At 37.1% G+C, this 21556-nt stretch overlaps 1 protein-coding gene across 4 annotated transcripts in view; it reads left to right on the top strand.

Annotated features, from left to right (window-relative positions):
- hadhb (hydroxyacyl-CoA dehydrogenase trifunctional multienzyme complex subunit beta) overlaps positions 1-21556 on the top strand; it is a 45246-nt gene that overhangs the window by 2947 nt on the left and 20743 nt on the right. For all 4 annotated transcript variants that reach the window (XM_059981698.1, XM_059981697.1, XM_059981699.1 and 1 more), the window contains exons 2-9: positions 11918-12001; positions 12874-12915; positions 13052-13148; positions 14870-14914; positions 15022-15121; positions 19128-19215; positions 19882-20069; positions 20972-21152. In XM_059981698.1, coding sequence (XP_059837681.1) covers positions 11935-12001; positions 12874-12915; positions 13052-13148; positions 14870-14914; positions 15022-15121; positions 19128-19215; positions 19882-20069; positions 20972-21152 — 808 coding nt within the window. In that variant the 5' untranslated portion in view covers positions 11918-11934. The remainder of the gene's footprint in view (positions 1-11917; positions 12002-12873; positions 12916-13051; positions 13149-14869; positions 14915-15021; positions 15122-19127; positions 19216-19881; positions 20070-20971; positions 21153-21556) is intronic.

Genomic DNA, 21556 nt, shown 5'->3' with positions numbered 1-21556 from the left:
AATCCTTTCTAGGTAAACCTAGGGATTAACACGAAGATAGTCAACGAAATCCTTCCAAATAAGGATCAAACAAAGGTCGCCCCCGTTTCACCGTAGAAAGCGATTCTCCTCGATCTTTAACTTCCAACCTTGAATCTTCACTCTCCTTTAATTCTCAAACTAACAGAATCATAACGAACCTGTTGGCATTAACCTTTTAAACTTTAGGCATTAAATAAAAACTTCATCCTTCAACTAAACTGCGTCATCACTTCAAACACGCAGTGGCATGAAGTCAACTTGGCAAATCCAGCCACGAACTGCCCCTCCTCACAGGGTGGGGTCTACCTTTTATAACCTGTAAAAAAAACCCGTCACATGATCTCTACTGGCGGGAAAATGACGTCATTCCACCATCACAAGACCATCACCTCAAGTCCAGTACAGCTTCAACCCCAGTCACATGACAAGGGCACCACTGTCATGTGTCACGAGTATGTAACATCTCCCTCCAAAAAAAAACATTTTTGGTCTGACAAGAACAAAAATTTTTAACAATTGCTTACAAGAAAAACAAAGGTATAAATTTTATAACATACACAATACACAACACCATCATATAACAGCTTATAAGTCACAATACAGTAGGAGTGTTACAATTGAAAAAAAACCACTCCATAAAAAAAATTACAGTGTACATTCAACATCGAGATAGACAATCAGCAACCACATTATCTTTACCTTTAATATGAGTTATCACAATATTGTACTCTTGTAACATCAAACTCCAATTTAATAACCTTCTGTTTTTGTTTTTCATCTTACACAGAAAAACTAACGGATTATGATCAGTGTAAACAATAAGTGGCTTCTGAGTTGTACTAACATATACCTCAAAATATTCCAAAGCTAAAACAAGAGATAACAATTCTTTCTCTATTGTCGAATAATTTCTTTGATGCTTATTAAATTTCTTAGAAAAGTAAGCTACTGGATGATCAAGCTCATTCCCCTCATTCCTTTGCATTAATACTGCTCCTGCAGCCTCATCACTAGCATCCACAGCCAATGAAAAAGGTTTTCCAAAGTCAGGTGCCTTAAGCACAGGTTGTTGACATATCATTGTTTTCAATTTTTCAAATGCTTCTTGACAAGGCACCGTCCATACAAACTTCTCATTTTTCCGCAGAAGGTTAGTTAATGGAAGGGCAACATTAGCAAAATTCTTACAAAATTTCCGATAATATCCTACCATTCCCAAAAACCTTCTGAGAGTTTTTTTCCCCGTTGGAGTGGGAATCTCTAAAATTGCCTGAACTTTTGCCAGAACAGGAGCTACCTTACCTTGACCCACAACATAACCAATGTAAGTCACAGTGGCATGTCCAAATTCACTCTTAGCTAAATTAATAGTTAAGTTAGCTTTTGAAAGCCTTTCAAACAATTTCTCCATCGCAATAATGTGTGCTTCCCAAGTATCATTTCCTGTCACTAAATCATCAATATAAGCATCAGTATCTTTCAATCCCTGAATCACAAAGTTAATCATCCTCTGGAAAGTACCTGGGGCATTCTTCATCCCAAATGGAAGAACATTTTACTCATATAACCCAGATGGAGTTACAAATGCAGAAATCTCTCTACCTCTGTCCGTTAATGGAACACACCAATACCCTTTCAATAAATCAATCTTTGTAAGGAACTTTGCCTTTCCAACTTTATCTACACAATCATCTACTCTAGGAATTGGATATGCATCTGTTTTCGTTACAGCATTCACCTTCCTATAATCCGTACAAAACCTAATACTACCATCTGGCTTTGGCACCATAACACATGGCGAACTCCAATTCGAGTTAGAATGTCTAATGATATTATTCTCTAACATGTATTCAATTTCTTTCTCAGCAAGTTCACATTTTTCCATGTTCATCCTATATGGATGTTGTTTAATAGGTTTGGCATCCCCAACATCTACATCATGTGAAGCTATAGTAGTCCTTCTCGGAACATCTGGAAACAACTCCCTATATTTAAAAATCAACTCCTTCATCTGTTGTCTCTGCTCTAACTGTAAATGTGCTAATTTTTCATCAATATTTTCCAGAATGGTTGAATTTGGTAACCTAACAGAAACAATGTTGGATTTAGAATGAAAGTCAGATGAATCATCTATCATGTTCCTAGTTAAATCAAACTCATTCTCACTAACCACAACAGTCACAGTATCAGATTGTTTCTCAAAATATGGTTTCAACATATTTATATGGCAAAGTTGTGTTGACCTTCTACGATCTGGAGTTTTTACCACGTAATCCACATCATTAATTTTAGACACAATTTCATAAGGACCATGAAATCTAGCTTGTAAAGGATTTGTCTGCACTGGGAAAAGAACCAACACCTTATCTCCAGGCTTAAACATCCTCATCCTAGCGTCTTTATCATACCAAGTCTTCATTTTCTCCTGAGCCAACTTTAAATTTTCCTTAGCTAAACTACAAGCTTTATGTAACCTGTCCTTAAATTTCAACACATAGTCCAACAAATTAGTATGTACTTCCTTATTAATCCACTGTTCTTTCAACAAAGCTAAAGGTCCTCTAACTCTATGCCCAAACACAAGTTCAAATGGACTAAAACCTAAAGATTCCTGTACCGATTCCCTTACTGCAAATAAAAGTAAGTTTATACCCTCATTCCAGTCACTTTCATTTTCCACACAAAATGTCCTAATCATATTCTTGAGGGTAGAATGAAACCTCTCCAAGGCACCCTGCGATTCTGGATGGTATGCAGACGAAGTGATTTGCTTAGCTCCCAATTTATAAACAATCTGTTGAAACAATCCAGACATAAAATTACTGCCTTGATCAGTTTGTATCTCCTTAGGTAATCCAAAATAAGTAAAAAAATTTATAAGGGCCTTTGTCACAGTCTTAGCTTTTATATTCCTAAGTGGTACTGCCTCTGGAAACCTAGAAGAAGTACACATGATAGTCAACAAATACTGATAACCAGTTTTTGTCTTTGGTAATGGACCAACACAATCTACAATAACTTTAGAAAATGGTTCACCAAATGCTGGGATAGGTTGTAATGGAGCTACTGGTGTAACCTGATTTGGTTTACCCGCAATTTGACAAGTATGGCACGTTTTACAAAACATCGCCACATCTTTTCTTAGACCAGGCCAGTAAAAATGTTTTAAAATCTTGTCCACAGTTTTCCTTATCCCTTGATGTCCACCTAAAGGCACACTATGAGCTAAAGTCAAAATCTCATTTCGATAAGCTTTTGGAACAACTACCTGGTAAACAACATTCCAATCCTCACTTGCAGGAATTGTAGGCGATCTCCACTTCCTCATCAACACTCCTTTTTCCAAGTAATATCCTACTGGCACCTTATCAATTTCACTATCTAGTAAAACCTGCTCTTTTAATTTTATAATCTCAGTGTCTCTATTCTGCTCTGCTATCATCTCCTTCCGAGACAAAGATAAATCTTTATAGTCAGACTTACTCCCAGAATCTTGTTCAAACAACGAAGATAAGAAAGTCTCTGACACATCCTCAAAACTCGAATCCTGAGTTGAACAGTCCTGAATAACAACCTCATTCTGCGCATCAATCTTTTTAGCCATAGCTCTAGTCACAACACAGGAAGAATCTGTGTTAGAATTCATCTCTGGTTCCTCTGACTCCATTGTCAAATGCACTTCAGGAAAAACTTGTCCACCTGCCAAGTCATTACCTAACAATAAAGAAATACCATTCACAGGTAAGCTATGCTGTAATCCTACTTTAACAAATCCTGTAACTAACCCTGACTTTAAATTTACTTTATGTAAATGTACAGGCATAAAATCACTTCCAACACCTCTTATGTAATTTACCTCACCAGTATCAGACTCTTCATTAAACTTCAACACACTGTCTAACATCAATGACTGAGAAGCACCAGTATCCCTAAGGATTTTTATTGGCACCAGAGTAGATCCTTCCTTCAAGGATACAAACCCTTCAGTTATAAAATGATCATATCCCTTTCTAACTTGGTCAGACTCTAACAAAGCCTCATTTGTTTTTATCGAACCCTGTAACTTTACATGTGCTTCAGTATGTTGCACACAAGCATCTGGAACTGCTTCCTTCTCTTTCTTTCTCAATTTGAAACAGTTAGCTATTACATGGCCAGGCTTCTTACAATAGTTACAAGTAAGACCAAACTGTCTTTCCTTCACAGGCTTTCCTTTCTCATCAACTTTCTCATTAACCTCCGATTTAATTTCAAATTTATCTGGAGTCTCCATGTTATTTTTCCTCTTAAAAATTCTGCCCTGAGGAAATTTGTTCTTGTGGATCAAAACATACTCATCAGCTAATCTAGCACAGTCCTGCAATTTATCAGTATCCTTCTCATTTAAGTAGGTCCTTACTTCAACAGGAATGCTTCTTTTAAATTCCTCCATTAAAATCAGCTCTCTCAATGTATCATAGTCCCCATTTACATTTTTAGAAGAAACCCATCTCTCAAAACACATAGCTTTATCATAGGCAAATTCCACATAAGTTTTTTCCACAGACTTTTTCAAACTTCTGAATCTTTCCCTATATGCTTCTGGGACTAACTCATATGCGTTTAAAATATGACTCTTTACAATATCATAATCAAGAGCTTGTGCAGCTGTTAAAGCTGTGTAAACTTGTTGTGCTTTGCCTTTAATTACACTCTGTAACAACACTGACCATTTATCTTTCGGCCACTCTGACATCCGAGCAATAGTTTCAAAATGTTGAAAATACCTTTCCACTTCTGTTTCACTAAATGGAGGGACCAATTTAATTTCTTGACTAGCAACAAACGTTTTTTTAGAACCAGAAGACTGATTTCCAGTCCTTAATTCCTCCATTGCATATGCAAATTCTCTCTTCTTTTGTTCCATCTCCAATTTACACCTCTCCAAATCAGCTTTACTTTGTTCCAATTTCATTTGTTCGATTTGCAACTGCATCTCCAGTTTACTTATTTGAAACGACTCTAAAATCGATTCATCAAAAACACCCGAATCCACATAGTGTGACGCGATTTTCCTCTGTATTACAGCCTTAGAAGTAGTCTGCAAAATACCTTTAAGTTGCAATCTACTAGCTATCTCAAACACCTCAGTTTTTTTCGCCTTCGCCAACACCTCTGCAGCTGGCGAAGCCAGAAACTCATCAATATTCATTGCTGCCGAATACCACAACAAGCCAAACAAAAGAACCGAGTAATCCCCGTTTCCAAAACACCGATTTAAAAGTTAGCAAGCATGTAAACTCAAAAAATTCAATCCCGGATGAGCCCCCATATTTAATGTTACGTATTCAGGCAACAATAAATATGAGTTCGGCAAGGGTTTCTTATAACAAACAACACGTTTATTAAACACAGAAAACAAACCCCCCAAAAGTAAACAAACACTACCGTAACCGGAAACAGCTGCTGAGCGGCTGTTCAAACAGTTCGTAAAGTGATATTCCCAAAACAGTTCTTTGAAGTGATATTCCAAAACAGTTCTTAAAGTGATATTGCCAAAAGTTCAATATGCTCACAGTCCATTTAAAAGGAGATACTTTACAGGACGATTTAAATTCTCTTTCACGTCGCTTGCTTCGATTCCCGACGTCGAAATTCCCACGAAGAATTTACGAAACAGAACGGCTTCAAGGCACTGACCTTTCCTTCTCCACTACCTTCAATCCTTTCTAGGTAAACCTAGGGATTAACACGAAGATAGTCAACGAAATCCTTCCAAATAAGGATCAAACAAAGGTCGCCCCCGTTTCACCGTAGAAAGCGATTCTCCTCGATCTTTAACTTCCAACCTTGAATCTTCACTCTCCTTTAATTCTCAAACTAACAGAATCATAACGAACCTGTTGGCATTAACCTTTTAAACTTTAGGCATTAAATAAAAACTTCATCCTTCAACTAAACTGCGTCATCACTTCAAACACGCAGTGGCATGAAGTCAACTTGGCAAATCCAGCCACGAACTGCCCCTCCTCACAGGGTGGGGTCTACCTTTTATAACCTGTAAAAAAAACCCGTCACATGATCTCTACTGGCGGGAAAATGACGTCATTCCACCATCACAAGACCATCACCTCAAGTCCAGTACAGCTTCAACCCCAGTCACATGACAAGGGCACCACTGTCATGTGTCACGAGTATGTAACAATAATGAGACACCTCAGGGATGTGACCCAAGTCTAAGCACAAAATCAGTTTATATATACAGCTTATACATATACCCCAAACGTAGTTTTATATAATATTTTAGCTAATTTTGTGCATGGACCAATAATGTACACATTGAGCCATAAGAAAGATGTTATCACCAATAAGAGAAAATCTGCAGATACTGGAAATCCAAGCAAGACACACAAAATGCTGGATGAACTCAGCAGGAAAAGTGTATAGAACATAGAATAGTACAGCACATTACAGTATAGTCAATGTTTTGGGGGAGACCCTTCGTTAGGACTGGAGAAAAAAAGATGAGGATCAGAGTTAGAAAGTGGGGGAGGAGAGGAAGAATCATAAGGAGATAGGTGAGACCTGGAGCAAGAGGGATGAAGTTGAAGAGCTGGGAAGTTGATTGGTGAAAGAGATAAAGGGCTAGAAAAGGGGTAATCTGACAGGAGAGGCCATAGAAGAAAGAAAAGGGGCAGATAAGGAGATAAGGTGAGAGATGGAAAAGGGAATGGGGAATGGCAAAGGGGGGAGCATTACTGGGAGCTTGAGAAATTGATGTTCATTCCATCAGGTTGGAGGCTGCCCAAACTGCCAACCTGAATGTGGTCTCGTGTAGAGGAGCCATGGACTGACTGAATGGGAAGTGGAATTAAAATGGGTGGCCACAGGGAGATCCCTCTTTTTCTGGTGGACAGAGCATAGCTGCTCGGCAGAGCGATCTCTCAATCTATGTCGGGTCTCACCAATAAACAGGAGGCCACACTAAGAGCACTTGGATACAGTAGATGACCTAACAGACTCACGGGTGAAGTGTTGCCTCACCTTGAAGGACTGTTTGGGACTCTGAATGGTAGGTGTTATCACTACCTTGGCCACCCAGGTGGACAGTCAGTGGCTGTTAGGCATCGCCATCATTCTTGGCACACCGTGTTTACAGTGGCATGCAAAAGTTTGGGCACGCCAAGAGATCTGAGCTCTTAGTTAACTTTTACCAAGGTCTCAAGACCTCAATTAGCTTGTTAGGGCAATGGCTTGTTCACGGTCATCCTTAGGAAAGGCCAGCTGATGCAAATTTCAAAGCTTTATAAATATCCTGACTCCTCAAACCTTGTTCCAACAATTAGCAACCATGGGCTCCTCTAAGCAGCTGCCCAGCACTCTGAAAATTAAAATAAATGATGCCCACAAAACAGGAGAAGACTATAAGAAGATAGCAAAGCATTTTCAGGTAGCCGTTTCCTCAGTTTGTAATGTAATTAAGAAATGGCAGTTAACTGGAATGGTAGAGGTCAAGTTGAGGTCTGGAAGACCGAGAAAACTTTCCAAGAGAACTGCTCATAAGATTGCGAGAAAGGCAAATCAAAACCCCCGTTTGACTGCAAAAGACCTTCAGAAAGATTTAGCAGACTCTAGAGTGGTGGTGCACTGTTCTACCGTTAGTGATACTTGCGCAAATATGACCTTCATGGAAGAGTCATCAGAAGAAAACCTTTCCTGTGTCCTCACCACAAAATTCAGCGTCAGAAGTTTGCAAAGGAACATCTAAACAAACCTGATGCATTTTGGAAACAATTCCTGTGGACTGATGAAGTTAAAATAGAACTTTTTGGCCGCAATGAGTAAAGGTATGTTTAGAGAAAAAGGGGTGTAGAATTTCATGAAAAGAACTCCTCTCTAACTGTTAAGCACAGGAGTGGATCGATCACACTTTAGGCTTGTGTTGCAGCCAGTGGCAGGGGGAGCATTTCACTGGTAGAGGGAAGAATGAATTCAGTTAAATACCAGCAAATTCTGGAAACAAACATCACACCATCTGTAAAAAAGCTGAAGATGAAAAGATGATGGCTTCTACTACAGGATAATGATCCTAAACACACCTCAAAATCCACAATGGACTACCTCAAGAGGCGCAAGCTGAAGGTTTTGCCATGGCCCTCACTTAAACAGTCCTCCAACCTAAACATCATCAAAATCTGTGGATAGACCTCTGTAGTGTTCTCGCTCGGCGTGTTAAGATAACGCTGAGCTAAACACCGAGTTAAACCTTTGTCAATGACGACAGGATCCCAGTAAGATTAACCATTTACTGTTCACTCTTCCACATTAACGTATGGTGAAAACTGTTGATAAAACAATACAAGATTTGTACAGCATTTGTTTCCTTCTTGATATTACATTTACATAATAAATACTTGCAAGGTAAAACTACAACAACTACATTACATTAAAGTGCAGCATACAGTCAGAATCTACCTACGCCATTGACTGCTTTAAATGCACTTCAACGCAAACTATCCATAACTCTTTAACTAACGAAAACATAAACATATTCGACCGTCGTTACTTTTAACAGGATCAGCGTTAACATTTTAATTCAACATATCGCTTATCTCATAACTCACAGCGTTGCTTTCACAATGTTTCTGGTGCGTAGAGAGAAAACATTGCTGCTGCTGCGCTCGCACATGTCTCGACCCCCACCTTCCCATTTCTCCAAACCAGTATTTTCCCACAGGACGCGGCAAAACTGGATGTGATGTCATCGCATGCCGCAATATCTCACAGACAACTTTAAACAATCCTAACTTTAACTAGAATGCTAACAAACGAATTACTAAGTGAAAATATTATAAAGGCAACACAACCTCAAAAAGCAGTGCATGCAAGACGGCCCAAGAATCTCACAGAACTAGAAGCCTTTTGCAAGGAAGAATGGGTGAAAATCCCCCAAACAAAAATTGAAAGACGTAGCTGGCTACAGAAAGCATTTACAAGCTGTGATACTTGCCAGAGGGGGTGTTACTAAATACTGACCATGCAGGGTGCCCAAACTTTTGCTTCAGGCCCTTTTCCTTTTTTGTTATTTTGAAACTGTACAAGATGGAAATAAAACTGTAATCTTGCTTAAAATATTAAAGAAATGTGTCATCTTTAACTTTATGCCTTTTTGAAATCAGGTCATCTTTTACTCGCTAAGCTATTCACAGTAACAGAAATTTTGACCGGGGGTACCCAAACTTCTGCATGCTACTGTGTGTGTTACCAGTAAGCAGTCATCATCTAACACTTGTTCATCACACATATATACAAATGCAGATATTTCACATTAAATTTTCATCAGTAACAATCTTAGCAAACTCAATGAATTTCTCTGTTGCTTCATGACCACCAGATGCTTTATCACAAATGTTTAAAAAATTAATGCCATGCCTTTTCTTAAATTTCTGCAACCAGACTGCCGAATATTCACAATTACCTTCAATTTTCAGTTCGTCATGATAGATGTTTGCTTTTGTCATGATAGTATACTGTGAAGTGGCACATGTTCACTCCATGCTGATGAATCCATTCTTTCAATACATCGAGATCTTCATTTTGTGCTTTATGCAGTGTTTTTCTATTTTTCATTAGCTTCTGTTCATTACATATGTGAGGTCACTTCTCAGAACTTTCTCATGCACAGAGGCCTGCTCTTTGTGTGGGAACCTTCCCAGTTCCTTGTTGAATTTTCCAATTGTGACATTATGACAGCATTCAAAATAACATTTGGATTTTGGAGGTTTTTGGATAAGGTGTGCTCAACTTGCATACTTTTTGCTCTGGTTACTGCAATGTACATGCATTGGAGCTATCTGGTGAAGAACAATTTCAGAGCTGTGTACTTTGATAATAAATGAACCTTTGACTCTTTTTTCAATTACTATGTACTACAATTATGCAAAGTTGCATGTACATTGCATAATTGTAGTCCATAGTAATTGAAAAAAGGGTCAAAGGTTCATTTATTATCAAAGTACACAGCTCTGAAATTGTTCTTCACCAGATAGCTCCAAAACTAAGAATGGCAGCATGATCATCAACCCCCAAATCTCTCTCCTCTACACAGAAAAAAAATGAGAAATCAGGCAAAAACACAGAATATTAAAAAAAACTATAAGGCTTTGTCTTTATTAATAGTAACAAAGATGTGACCTTGCTACTCCTGTGGTGCTTGATAATCTCTGAGACCACTTTGTTCTGTTTGCCTTCTACCCAGTAAAGAACATAAATGTATGGAATTGATTTAAATTTATTAAACAAGTTTCATGTTGTGGTCAGGTATCATACTGAATATGATTTCAAGATTTTGATTTGTATATACCGATACTAACGAATGGAGATACACATTTTGAAGGAAAATACCCTTTTGATGCTGCTGCACGTCTGTATACAATTTAGCTTTTTCTTGAAATTTTCATTAGGTTTATTTATTTGATGATTTAGTATGTTTTAAAGAAATTGGCGCAAATGAATTAAAAAATGTCAATTTAAATTTTGAGCAAGATTTTAGAAGATGTTCAGCAAGATTTTTACTCAACTGTTGGCAGAATCTCAGATGGTGGCTAGCAGGCATACAGGAGTGAGATGCCTGGTTGAGAGATGTCACAATTACAACCTTGCACTCGATGTCAGTGAGACCAAGGAATTGATTGTGGACTTCAGGAAAGGAAATTTGAGGGAATGCACACCAGTCCTCCTTAAGGAGTCAGTAATGGAAAGGGTGAGCATTTTCAAGTTCCTGGCTATCAATTCCCTGAAGATCCATCCTGTGCCCAACGTATTGATGTAATTAGGAAGACTCGTCATTGAGCTTTGATATGTCACCAAAGACTCAAGCAAATTTCTACATATGTACTGTGGCTTGCATTCTAACTGGCTGCATCACCATCTGGTATCGAGGAGCCATTGCACAGGATTGGGATAAGACTGTAGAGGGTTTCAAACTCGGTCAGCTTCATCATGGGTACTAACTAGCCTTCCCAGCATTGAGGACATCTTCAAAAGGTGATCCCTGAAAAAGGTGGCATCCATCATTAAGGACCCTCATCACCCAGAACATGCTTTCTTCTTATTACTACCATCAGAAAGGAGGTCCTGGAGCCTGAAGACAGCTTCTATCCCTCTACTATTAGATTTCGTAATGGACAACGAATCAACGCATGAACACCTCCTCATTATTTTTACTCTCTTTACAACTGCACTACTTAATTTTTTTTGTATTTCTTTCTTACTGTAATTTATACTTTTATATATTGCACTATACTGCTAACACAAATCAATAAATTTCAAGGCATTCAGTATGTCAGTGATATTAAACTGGATTCTTATTCTTAAGTATAAATTTTGGTAATGACTATGTATAATAGAAAAAATATGCAATGATGTTCAGAAGAATAATACCAGTTTTGAAAAAAATGTTGAAGGCATATCAGTTATTTTCATATATAACTACAAACAGAAAAAATGCAGTTAATAGTTCTAATTATAGAAATGTTAAGTTAGTTTTTCTTTCCCTATTTTATAGCATATTTCCAACAACAGTAGCATTTTAAGTAACACACACAAAATGCTGGTGGAATGAAGCAGGCCAGGCAGCATCTATAGGAAGAAGTACAGTTGACATTTCGGGTCTCAGCCCGAAACATAGACTGTACTACTTCCTATGGATGCTGCCTGGCCTGCTGTGTTCCACTAGCATTTTGTGTGTGTTACTTGAATTTCCAGCATTTGCAGAATTCCTTGTGTTTGCATTTTTAAAAAGAGTAGCATTTTGCTTTTGTATACAGAAATTTGCTTGAAAATATAGCTACAGATTTGGCAGTGGGGAATTAATACTGATGAGCAGTTCTTATAACATTGAACTTTATTTCTACAGAAATTAATTTATAAGTCATGGCTTCCATGTTGATGCACACATTTAGAATTGTACCCACCAATGTGAAATGGGCTGCAAAATTAAGTAAGTATGTGTGTAATATCAGTTTGAAATATTTATTATCATCCAATGGACATTTGTTGTTTTCTTTCCGCTCAGTTTTTGGTGGGACTCTGATTATACAGTTACTTTTCAGGCAAACAGTTGGGCATCTCCACGCTAATTAGTGAAAAGTTCCCTATGCAACAACATGGCACACTTTTGTTTTCTGAATTTAATTATGAATGAAAATTACATGAATAAATAACAGCTTCATTTCATACAAAACACAATGAAGCTTAATCAATATACACTGTACGATATCACAGTTTTAATAATTTTGATAGAGGATGAGCCGTTGATTTTAATTTACTTTCAAATTGACTCTGGCAGGACATGATCCTAAAGAAAGAGAATGCAGGTCTATTGTACCTTATTCCATTGAGTAATTATCTATATTGTAGGGATAGGAGTACAGCAGGATCCTTGTCCTTCGTGGATGAGTATAAAAGGAACAAATGTTTCTGACAAAGGCAATAGTGGATTTCCATTAGTTCATATTTATTGCATTTAGGAAGAAATTTGAGGTTTAATCCTATTGAATATCAAGTATTTGGTTTATTTTTTTAGAAAAGTGTCTTTCTGTATAGGGTTACAGAAAATCACTTCAGAATCAGACTGGGCAATATTACCACTTCTCGGGGATTAAAATTAATTTATTTCAAGAATGTAAAGGCCTGCAGAAGTCAAAAGTATTGGTATTCTCATTAAATCAATTTAATAGTTTTAAGTGCTTGTCAAGGCAATTGCCTGATAATTTAAAAGTGCTAAAAAATTTTAATGTAATTGATCTTTTTATATACCTATGTTGAGCCAAGTGGGATCTGATAATTGCTCTGTCATCTTTCTTTTACCAGATTTGCGTTTATTGAGCTCTGTTTCTTCTACTCAATCCCAAGGTACAGTGTCGTTCTATTTGCTTTCTAATATTTGACATAGATCTAGTACTAATTGACCTCAATGCTTAAATTCAACTCATTAAGAGAGAGATTTCAAGATATAAGTTTATTATTGTTTTAAAATTATTTCCAACAGTGAAATCAAGCACCAAGAAAACTCTAGCAAAACCAGGGTTGAGAAATGTTGTTCTGGTTGAAGGTGTCCGAATTCCATTCCTGTTGTCTGGTACCACGTAGGTATTAAACTTGGTGTCTGAATCTGCACACTGCGTTTACGGATACATGTATTTGTTAAAGCAAGAAATTTTCTTTTGTGGAATTTCCATTTTCCTCTTTGCTGCTTCTCTCCTAGAAATGGTGATTTAATCCGACAAAGCCCACCAACAATTTATACTCCTTGTTTGTCAATATTTTGTAATTGTTCAATGTATGTCTAACCAGGGCAACCTGAGTAATATATTTTGATTCTGCCGATAGGATAGTGGTTGGAAAGTATTTATAAAAGGAAAATAATTTAGAAATTTTCGTTGCTTGTACGTGATGGATATATGACAGTGTTTGAAAGACTAATAAATTGCTTATCATACAGATGTTCATTGCATTACACATTTCACATAATTGCAACATATGCTTTTCATAATATGTTGAACTAGCAAATACTGCAGTGACAGGCATTTTTAACCTGTAAGTTGTCATGTTGTTTTCCTAATAGTTCACCAATTTTCATTGCTTGAATACAGTTTTGACTTCAAGTCAAGTCACTTTTTATTGTCATTTTGACCATAACTGCTGGTACAGTACATAGTAAAAATGAGACAATGTTTTTTCAGAACCAGGGTGTTACATGATGCAGTACAAAAACTACACTGAACTACATAAAAAAACAACACAGAAAAAAAAAATTACACTAGACTACAGTCCTACTCAGGACTGCATAAAGTGCACAAAACAGTGCAGGCATTACAATAAGTAATAAACAAGACAATAGAGCAGTAAGGTGTCAGTCCAGGCTCTGGGCATTGAGGAGTCTGATAGCTTGGGGGAAGAAACTGTTACGTAGTCTGGTCGTGAGAGCCCGAATGCTTCGGTGCCTTTTCCCAGATGGCAGGAGGGAGAAGAGTTTGTATGAGGGGTGCATGGCGTCCTTCATAATGCTGTTTGCGGATGCAGCGTGTAGTGTAAATGTTTGTAATGGCAGGAAGAGAGACCCCGATGATCTTCTCAGCTGACCTCACTATCCGCTGCAGGGTCTTGCGATCCGAGATGGTGTAATTTCCGAACCAGGCACTGATGCAGCTGCTCAGGATACTCTCAATACAACCCCTGTAGAATGTGATGAGGATGGGGGGTGGGAGATGGACTTTCCTCAGCCTTCGCAGAAAGTAGAGATGCTGCTGGGCTTTCTTTGCTACAGAGTTGGTGTTTAGGGACCAGGTGAGATTCTCCGCCAGGTGAACACCAAGCAATTTGGTGCTCTTAATGATCTCTACTGAGGAGCCGTCAATGCTCAGCGGGGAGTGGTCGCTCCATGCCCTCCTGAAGTCAACAACCATCTCTTTTGTTCACATTCAGAGACGTTGTTGGCTCTGCACCATTCCGTTAGCCACTGCACCTCCTCTCTGTCACATCCTCGCAGATGTGACTTGAAAGATGTCAAGTCACATCTGCTATTGGCTTCTAAATGGAACATTCTTATTTTAACAGTAGCATACGTCTTAATGTTCTGTTAATGGTAAATATAATTGCTTTGTCAGATTACATTCATTAAGTATGTTACAGAAATCTATATTTTTTATTTGCTCAGTATCTCTTGTGATTCACTAGAAATTTGAATTAAAATGTTTTTTTAAATTTTGTATGTTTCAGTACAATGCTAACTCTTGTTACCACAAGGAAAGTTTTATCTGATTGTACATATAAAACCAGTTGTATGTTGATACATCATGTCTTATAGGTATGCAGAATTGATGCCTCATGATTTAGCCAGGACAGCACTAAAGTAAGTGAGAAGACTAAGCTTTGAAATTATTGTTTGTACTTCATTGTATTGCACTTCAGATTATTAAGAGTTTCTTTTGGAAACTAAAAGCATTTTTATTTATATAGGGGACTACTTACAAGAACCAATGTCCCAAAACCAGATGTTGACTATATTGTATTTGGTACTGTTATTCAGGAGGTCAAAACAAGTAATGTTGCACGAGAGGTATGTGAGAGTTCTATATTTGAAGATTTTTAAAAAATATTTTGCTCCTGATATAACTCATCTTATTGTTTTGCCTTGGACGTCTTTAAAACCTTTAAAGATTTTGCATAATAAGTATTTCTTTGGTTTATTGTCCACAGTTACTTCTGTAAATCAGACATGTACCGATGCAATCCAGAATTTAGATTGCTGCATCAAAGCAATTCTAATGGATTGCTGTATTATCAGAAATGTTGTCTTTTAAATGAGTTAACAAATCCTGTTTGGCAATATAACTGATCCCATTTTGACTTCTTAATGGTGCCGTGGTCAACATTATGTTAGAACATTGTGAACATTGCATTGTTGGGTAGAAAATTCCTCTAACTGGAACCAGAAATGAAGACAGAATGGTGAGGTTTTATTTCAATACAGTATAGTCTATGAATTGGAGAGAAATTTGGAAATAGAAGTTTTCCATTGCACCAGAATTTGGTGGTGTTGTGAAAAGAAATCTTGGTGAATTGCTGTGCTGCATTTTGTAGATGATAAAGCATTCAGTTGTTAAAGTTGAATCTGAATAAAGCTCAGGAAACCAACTTCTTTTCGTTACAACAGTTTGTTGTGCACCCTCCTGCAGGAGTTTGAGACCCAGTTTTCAAAGTGAAGACACTTTACTGCCACCATCTGACAAGTGGGCCCACTCTCTCCAGTTACAGCCATATATTTATACATAGTAAGCCCCATACATTACTGTTGCAAGATGTCATTTGAACTGGTACCCTCACTAAGTCTGTTGGTGCGAAACTTAGTTAAAGATAAGAGAGTCTGCTAGATCAAGGCTTAATTACAGATGGATGTGCTGTCCTGTCCTTATCAGTTATTCCCTTTGATAGATCCTGACTTAATTACAGATGGATGTTCATTCCTATCCTTATCGGTGAGTCCTCCTTCCCCTACTTAAATGAGGGCACAATGTACAATGTTATCAAACTCTCAATGTCTCTCTGTAAACCAAGGGAGAACTAGTATAAGCTGGTTTTAGCTGACTGCTGAAGACAGAGTTTACTTCAGTTCAAAAATTCTTATTCAGTCCCAATTATTCTTTTAGCCAGAGGTTACATAGGTTCAAAATGATTTTTTTATATCATCAATTCCTCACAGTTATGACATCCTCAAAAAGACATGGTATTTTTGGTGTGATAGCTGAGTTGCCACTCCAGCAATTTGCTTTATTTTGAATGGTGTTCAGCTTGTTGAATGTAATTGTGCCACATTCATCTAGAAGAGTGATATTTCATCACAACTCAATATGACTTCTTAAAGCTTTGGGAAGTAAAGAGAGTGAGATGTTGGGGGTTGCCTAGCCTCTATCACATTTCAGCAAAGACTTCTGCTGCTGAAGTAACTGAAGCTGGTTGGATCCATGGGGCACTCTTGATCTTCAGTCTGAGGAACAAGAAATACAGTCGGTCTTCCTTATCTGTGAGGGATTGGTTACGGGACCCCTCGTGGATGCTCAAGTCCCTTATTCAACCTGTCTCAATGTGGTGGACCTGAGGACCTAGCGGAACCCAAGCCCTTATTTAACCTGTCTCAGTGCGGTGAACATTAGAGCCCAGCGGCAGAGATCTGAATCCGCAGTGTTTCTGTTCATGAAAATAATCACAATAATGATTGAAAATAAAATGGAAATAATAAAGCGATCGGAAAGAGGTGAAACACCATCGGTCATTGGAAAAGCATTAGGCTACTTCGGTCAACGGTCGTAACAATTTTAAAGGATAAAGTGAGAAAGGCCCTGCCCCAATGAAAGCTACAATTATTACTAAGCTACGCAGTGGTTTAATTATTGGGTTTTGGGGTTTTGGGTTTTTGATCCTCCACATCAACCCGGCATGGTGGAGAGCGCTCTCGATAGCGATCTGTCACTAGATCGAACTCGGGAACTTCCCAAGCCCGGCGCTGAAGCATACGTCCTGAAGTGCTTTATATGCATAGAAAGGTAAAATATATACTATATATATGAATGCAAACGTTTGACTAACTGACGCTAAATAATACCTGTTCCGACTTACTTAGTAAGAGAACTTCCAATTTTTTTCAATCCCGATCCATGATAACCCACACACATCCTCCCATATACTTTTAAGTAATCTTCAGATTACTTATACCTAATACAAAGTAAATGCTTTGTAAAATAGTTGTTATACTGCATTGTTTAGGGAATAATGACAAGAAAAAAAGTCTGTACATGCTCGAACAACAAGTGCTGGAAGAGCACTTGCAGGTTTTCGTGATTCGCGGTTGGTTGGATTCGTCGATAAGGAGGGCCGACTGTATATGACTTTTAGATTAATGGGCTGTGCACTTTGATATTCATTTACTCATGCGAGAATATTTTATTTATTCTATCAATTGATGGAACTTTCCACTCAAAGTACAATTTGGAAAATGGCCATCTGTAAAATGGAAGTATTTTGTACTTGAATGGCAAAAAGTTTTCTCTTTTTGTTTTGAAGGGTGTATTATACTAAAGTAATTTATTTCAAAATCTGAAAATCTCATGGAGTATGATATGAATGTTGTATGCACAAACTTTTAGAAGTGCATCCTTTATAGATTTATTACAAAGTGTTATATTGGTGGCTACTTTTTGAAATGGTTAATGTTGTGTCTTTATCTTCCTGTTCGTGTTGTTGTTTTCACACAGCATAAAGAAATGGTGGGGAAAAATTACATGGAATGAAAGGGTACAAAACGTTAAGTGAGCAAAAACGATAAGGACAGATAACTAACCAATAGTGTTCAGGACAGCAGAATTAGAAATGTTTTCCCCAAAATTGCATCCATACTGCTATTAGATAGAAGAAACATTAAATTGAGTAGGTTAAAGAAATAAATCTTCATTTGTAAACAAAAGAGATGTTAGAATCTAGAGCAAAAAAATAAACTGCTGGAGGAACTCTTTATACACAATATGCTACTGCAGGCAGTTCCACCAGCATTTGTGTGTGTTGCTCTAGTTTCCAGCATCAGCAGATTTCCTCTTGTTTGTGGGAGGAACTCTTCATTTGGCTTTGATTAGGTTAGGACATAAAATATCAATAGTAGAAACTGTCACCATTGGGACTCTGGCAGCATTTTATAATATCAAACTGATTGCTTGCCTCAATTTCCACATTTCCATTGCGATTTCCAAAATTCTACATTCCAAAAATCAGTATTTCTCAGTCTTAGTCATTATATTCTTAATGACTAAGACTGAGAATTTATTATTTTGGAATTTATGTGCATTTATTATTTTGTTATGGTACGTAAGTCACATGAGTGGAGACATGGTAGAAGCGAAGAGTTTTGTTGTATGTTCATGCTTCGTCTTTAGTTCAGTCTAGAGTCACTTAATGTTAGATATAGCAGGGAATGATTTTTTTTGTTGACCACTTAATTTTGCTTAAACACCACTTGACTTAAAATCACTTAATTACATTGAAGGAAGTTTAAGTATGTTTATTACACTAAGACTGCTTATTTTGCTATACTGCTAGTTTTAGTTTCATTAGTTTTGTTATTTCAAGATTGTTTTGCTAGTTGCTTAATAAAGGATCAAATGAATTTCTTTGACTTTGTAACTTTATTTTTGGATGGGAATGGAAAGCATGTCATACAGGATTAAGTCCGCCCCCATGCAACCCCCCCCCCCCCCAACTTTTCAACAATTAGTGGAGACATTTGGTAATTGCACACCTTAATGGCCAAATTTAGCATGATTTTCCAGGTGACGTACAGTATGTCTTGAAGATCAATTTGTTATGTATTTTTGAATACAGTGTCTAACATTCCAGATTTTATGAATCAAATGTATTATATGTTTTACTTCATATGAAGAATTCCTCAAACAATTGGAAGTTGTTAGGGATTTTTCTTTCATTAAGTGAATAAATGTATGGTGTGTATTTTATATTATGCAAAAATGCTGCTGTTTTACTTGGTGGTTTGATATTCTCGGCTGCTATGATTTTAACAGGCTGCACTTGGAGCAGGATTTTCAGAGAGAACTCCAGCCCACACTGTAACAATGGCTTGTATTTCTTCGAATCAGGCAATGACTACAGGTAGGTCAAAATTATTGCATCCCCCTATAGTCTTGTATCTGCCACAATATTTGGATTCAAACTGTTGCTTGAGTTAATTGCTATTCATAAACTGAACTAATTTGGAATATTCCTTATAAATTAGTGCATTCTTTTTTGAATAGTCTGGTTAGACTAGCTCAGGACCAAATTTCTAAAATTTTTATCTTTGGAATTGAATTTTTTGTATAAAAGTCTTGGCTAGATTCAAAAACTGAACATCGTATCTTCTCCAAATTTTATACATTGTGGGGACCATTTTTGAGTTATTTTCAAAACCTTTGATTTGTTGTAAAAGTACAGATGGTGGCTAATAATATTTTTTATTATAAGGTTTTTTCCCTTTTCCCTTTTTTCTCGCTTTTATGAACAGCTCTGACTCTGGTAGTGGGTTTAGATTTTTTTTCTGTATAACAAAATTATTATATTTCAATATTATGATTTAATTTTTATGAATACAGGGTTTTGTGATTGTAACAGTTTTTAATACAATGTATTTGGTACTATTATTTTTTTCTTTTGACTTGTATATCTTGTAGTTTGTATTCTTTTATGCAGAAACTAATAAAAATATTGAAAGAGGAATTGAATTTATTTTTGTTTCTTTTTTTGAGGATGTTTATTTATGATGCATCTCTTGTATTACAGCTTTTAGTCTAATTGCTTCCGGTCAGTGTGATACAATAATAGCAGGTGGTGTAGAATTCATGTCTGACGTTCCCATCCGTCACAGCAGGAAAATGAGGAAGGCCTTACTTTCGTTTCCCAGAGCTAAGACACTAGGACAGAAATTGGCTCTCCTTGGAAAAATCCGCCCAGACTTTTTTGCTCCTGAGGTATTGCACTAATGTATTCTTACAGTATATGGGCAATAATATAATTATTTTTAGAGCATGTTAGCAAGTCCTTCCAGTCCAATTGGCCTGTACTACCTTGTTACACAGATGTGACCAATTAACCTACTAACCCACACATCTGAAACATAAGAGGAAACCAGCAGATGTGGAGGAAACCCATGTGATCACTGGGAGAGCAGGCAAACACTGGGACACTGGCACTGTAGTAGTGTTAAATGCCACAATCACAGGTTTTGTGTTGCTGCAATTGTTAATAAATGTCACAAAATGATTCTTGCTTTTCCAGCCCTTGAAAATATTTAAAATATTGTCACACCTCTATAAAGGCAGATTTACGCTAATAAGGTACACAGGTACTCAAAACCACTGTTTACTGAAATAGAAAAATATCAGTATTTTATATATATATATTTTTCATTTGCTCCATAAGTATTTGGCAGAGGTATCCTGTGTGTTTTTATCAACTTTTTAAAAAGTTGGGATTTGATTTTTTTTGAGCTATAGCAAAGTTGAATATGTGTCTTACAGTTCACAGCTTTAAGTTTTGGCTAAACTTACTTGCAGAACTTTAAGAACACACTGGTGTGCACTCACAAACATTTGCACAGAAGTCCAAAACTTACCAAGAGCCATTGAGAACATAAATAGCTTTGAATTAAGCATTTGTTGGTAAAAATCCAACTGAATATTCTGTGATTGAAAATGGTTGATGCAAAATATGCTCAGAATTACTTAAAACTCCTGTACAGATTATGAGTTGATGTCAGGCTGTTAGAAAGGAGTATCCTAATTATAAAGCAAGCAAACATAATGGTGTAAACAATGGAAATTATGAAGTTTAGTCCAAAATATAATTTTAGTAATTTATGTGATTTCTCTAGCTTCCAGCGGTAGCTGAATTCTCCACCAACGAGACGATGGGACATTCTGCAGACAGACTTGCAGCAGCATTCGGTGTATCCCGGAGAGAACAAGATGAATTTGCTTTGCGTTCACATTCTTTGGCCAAGAAAGCAGAAACTGAGAAGCTTCTTAAAGATGTCATTCCATTCAAAGTGCCAGGTAGTTATCTTGTAGAAAACTTATGAAGAGCTATTTAATTGAAAAATGGTGCGCTGGCAAAATTCTGCTAATTGAAAATACTTACTCTTGCATTTGTTCTGTAAGCATTGCTTTAAAGAGCCTGAAGTTTTGAGGGGAAATCTGTATACAGTTTTTAAGAACCTCTCTTAGTTCTGTTTCATTTTGCAATTAGTATCATTACTAAAATTAGAGCTGTTTAAGAATGGTCTATCACTGCTTTCGACATCTAGAGATGAGGGAGGCTATCATAGTCATGTTATTTTAAACTATGGGATCAGATTTTTTTTTTCTAACCTTTTTATCCATTCATGGCAAGCACTTCTTTCCTGCCATTTCTGGAGCAAACATTTTGCAGCTTTGTTACTGCTATTGGGAGGGGGTGA

This window comes from Hypanus sabinus, chromosome 10, assembly GCF_030144855.1.
Source record: "Hypanus sabinus isolate sHypSab1 chromosome 10, sHypSab1.hap1, whole genome shotgun sequence".
NCBI classification, from domain to species: Eukaryota; Metazoa; Chordata; class Chondrichthyes; order Myliobatiformes; family Dasyatidae; genus Hypanus; species Hypanus sabinus.
The sequence above is the reverse complement of the archived record's forward strand: the minus strand, read 5'-3'. Positions and strand labels throughout refer to the sequence as shown.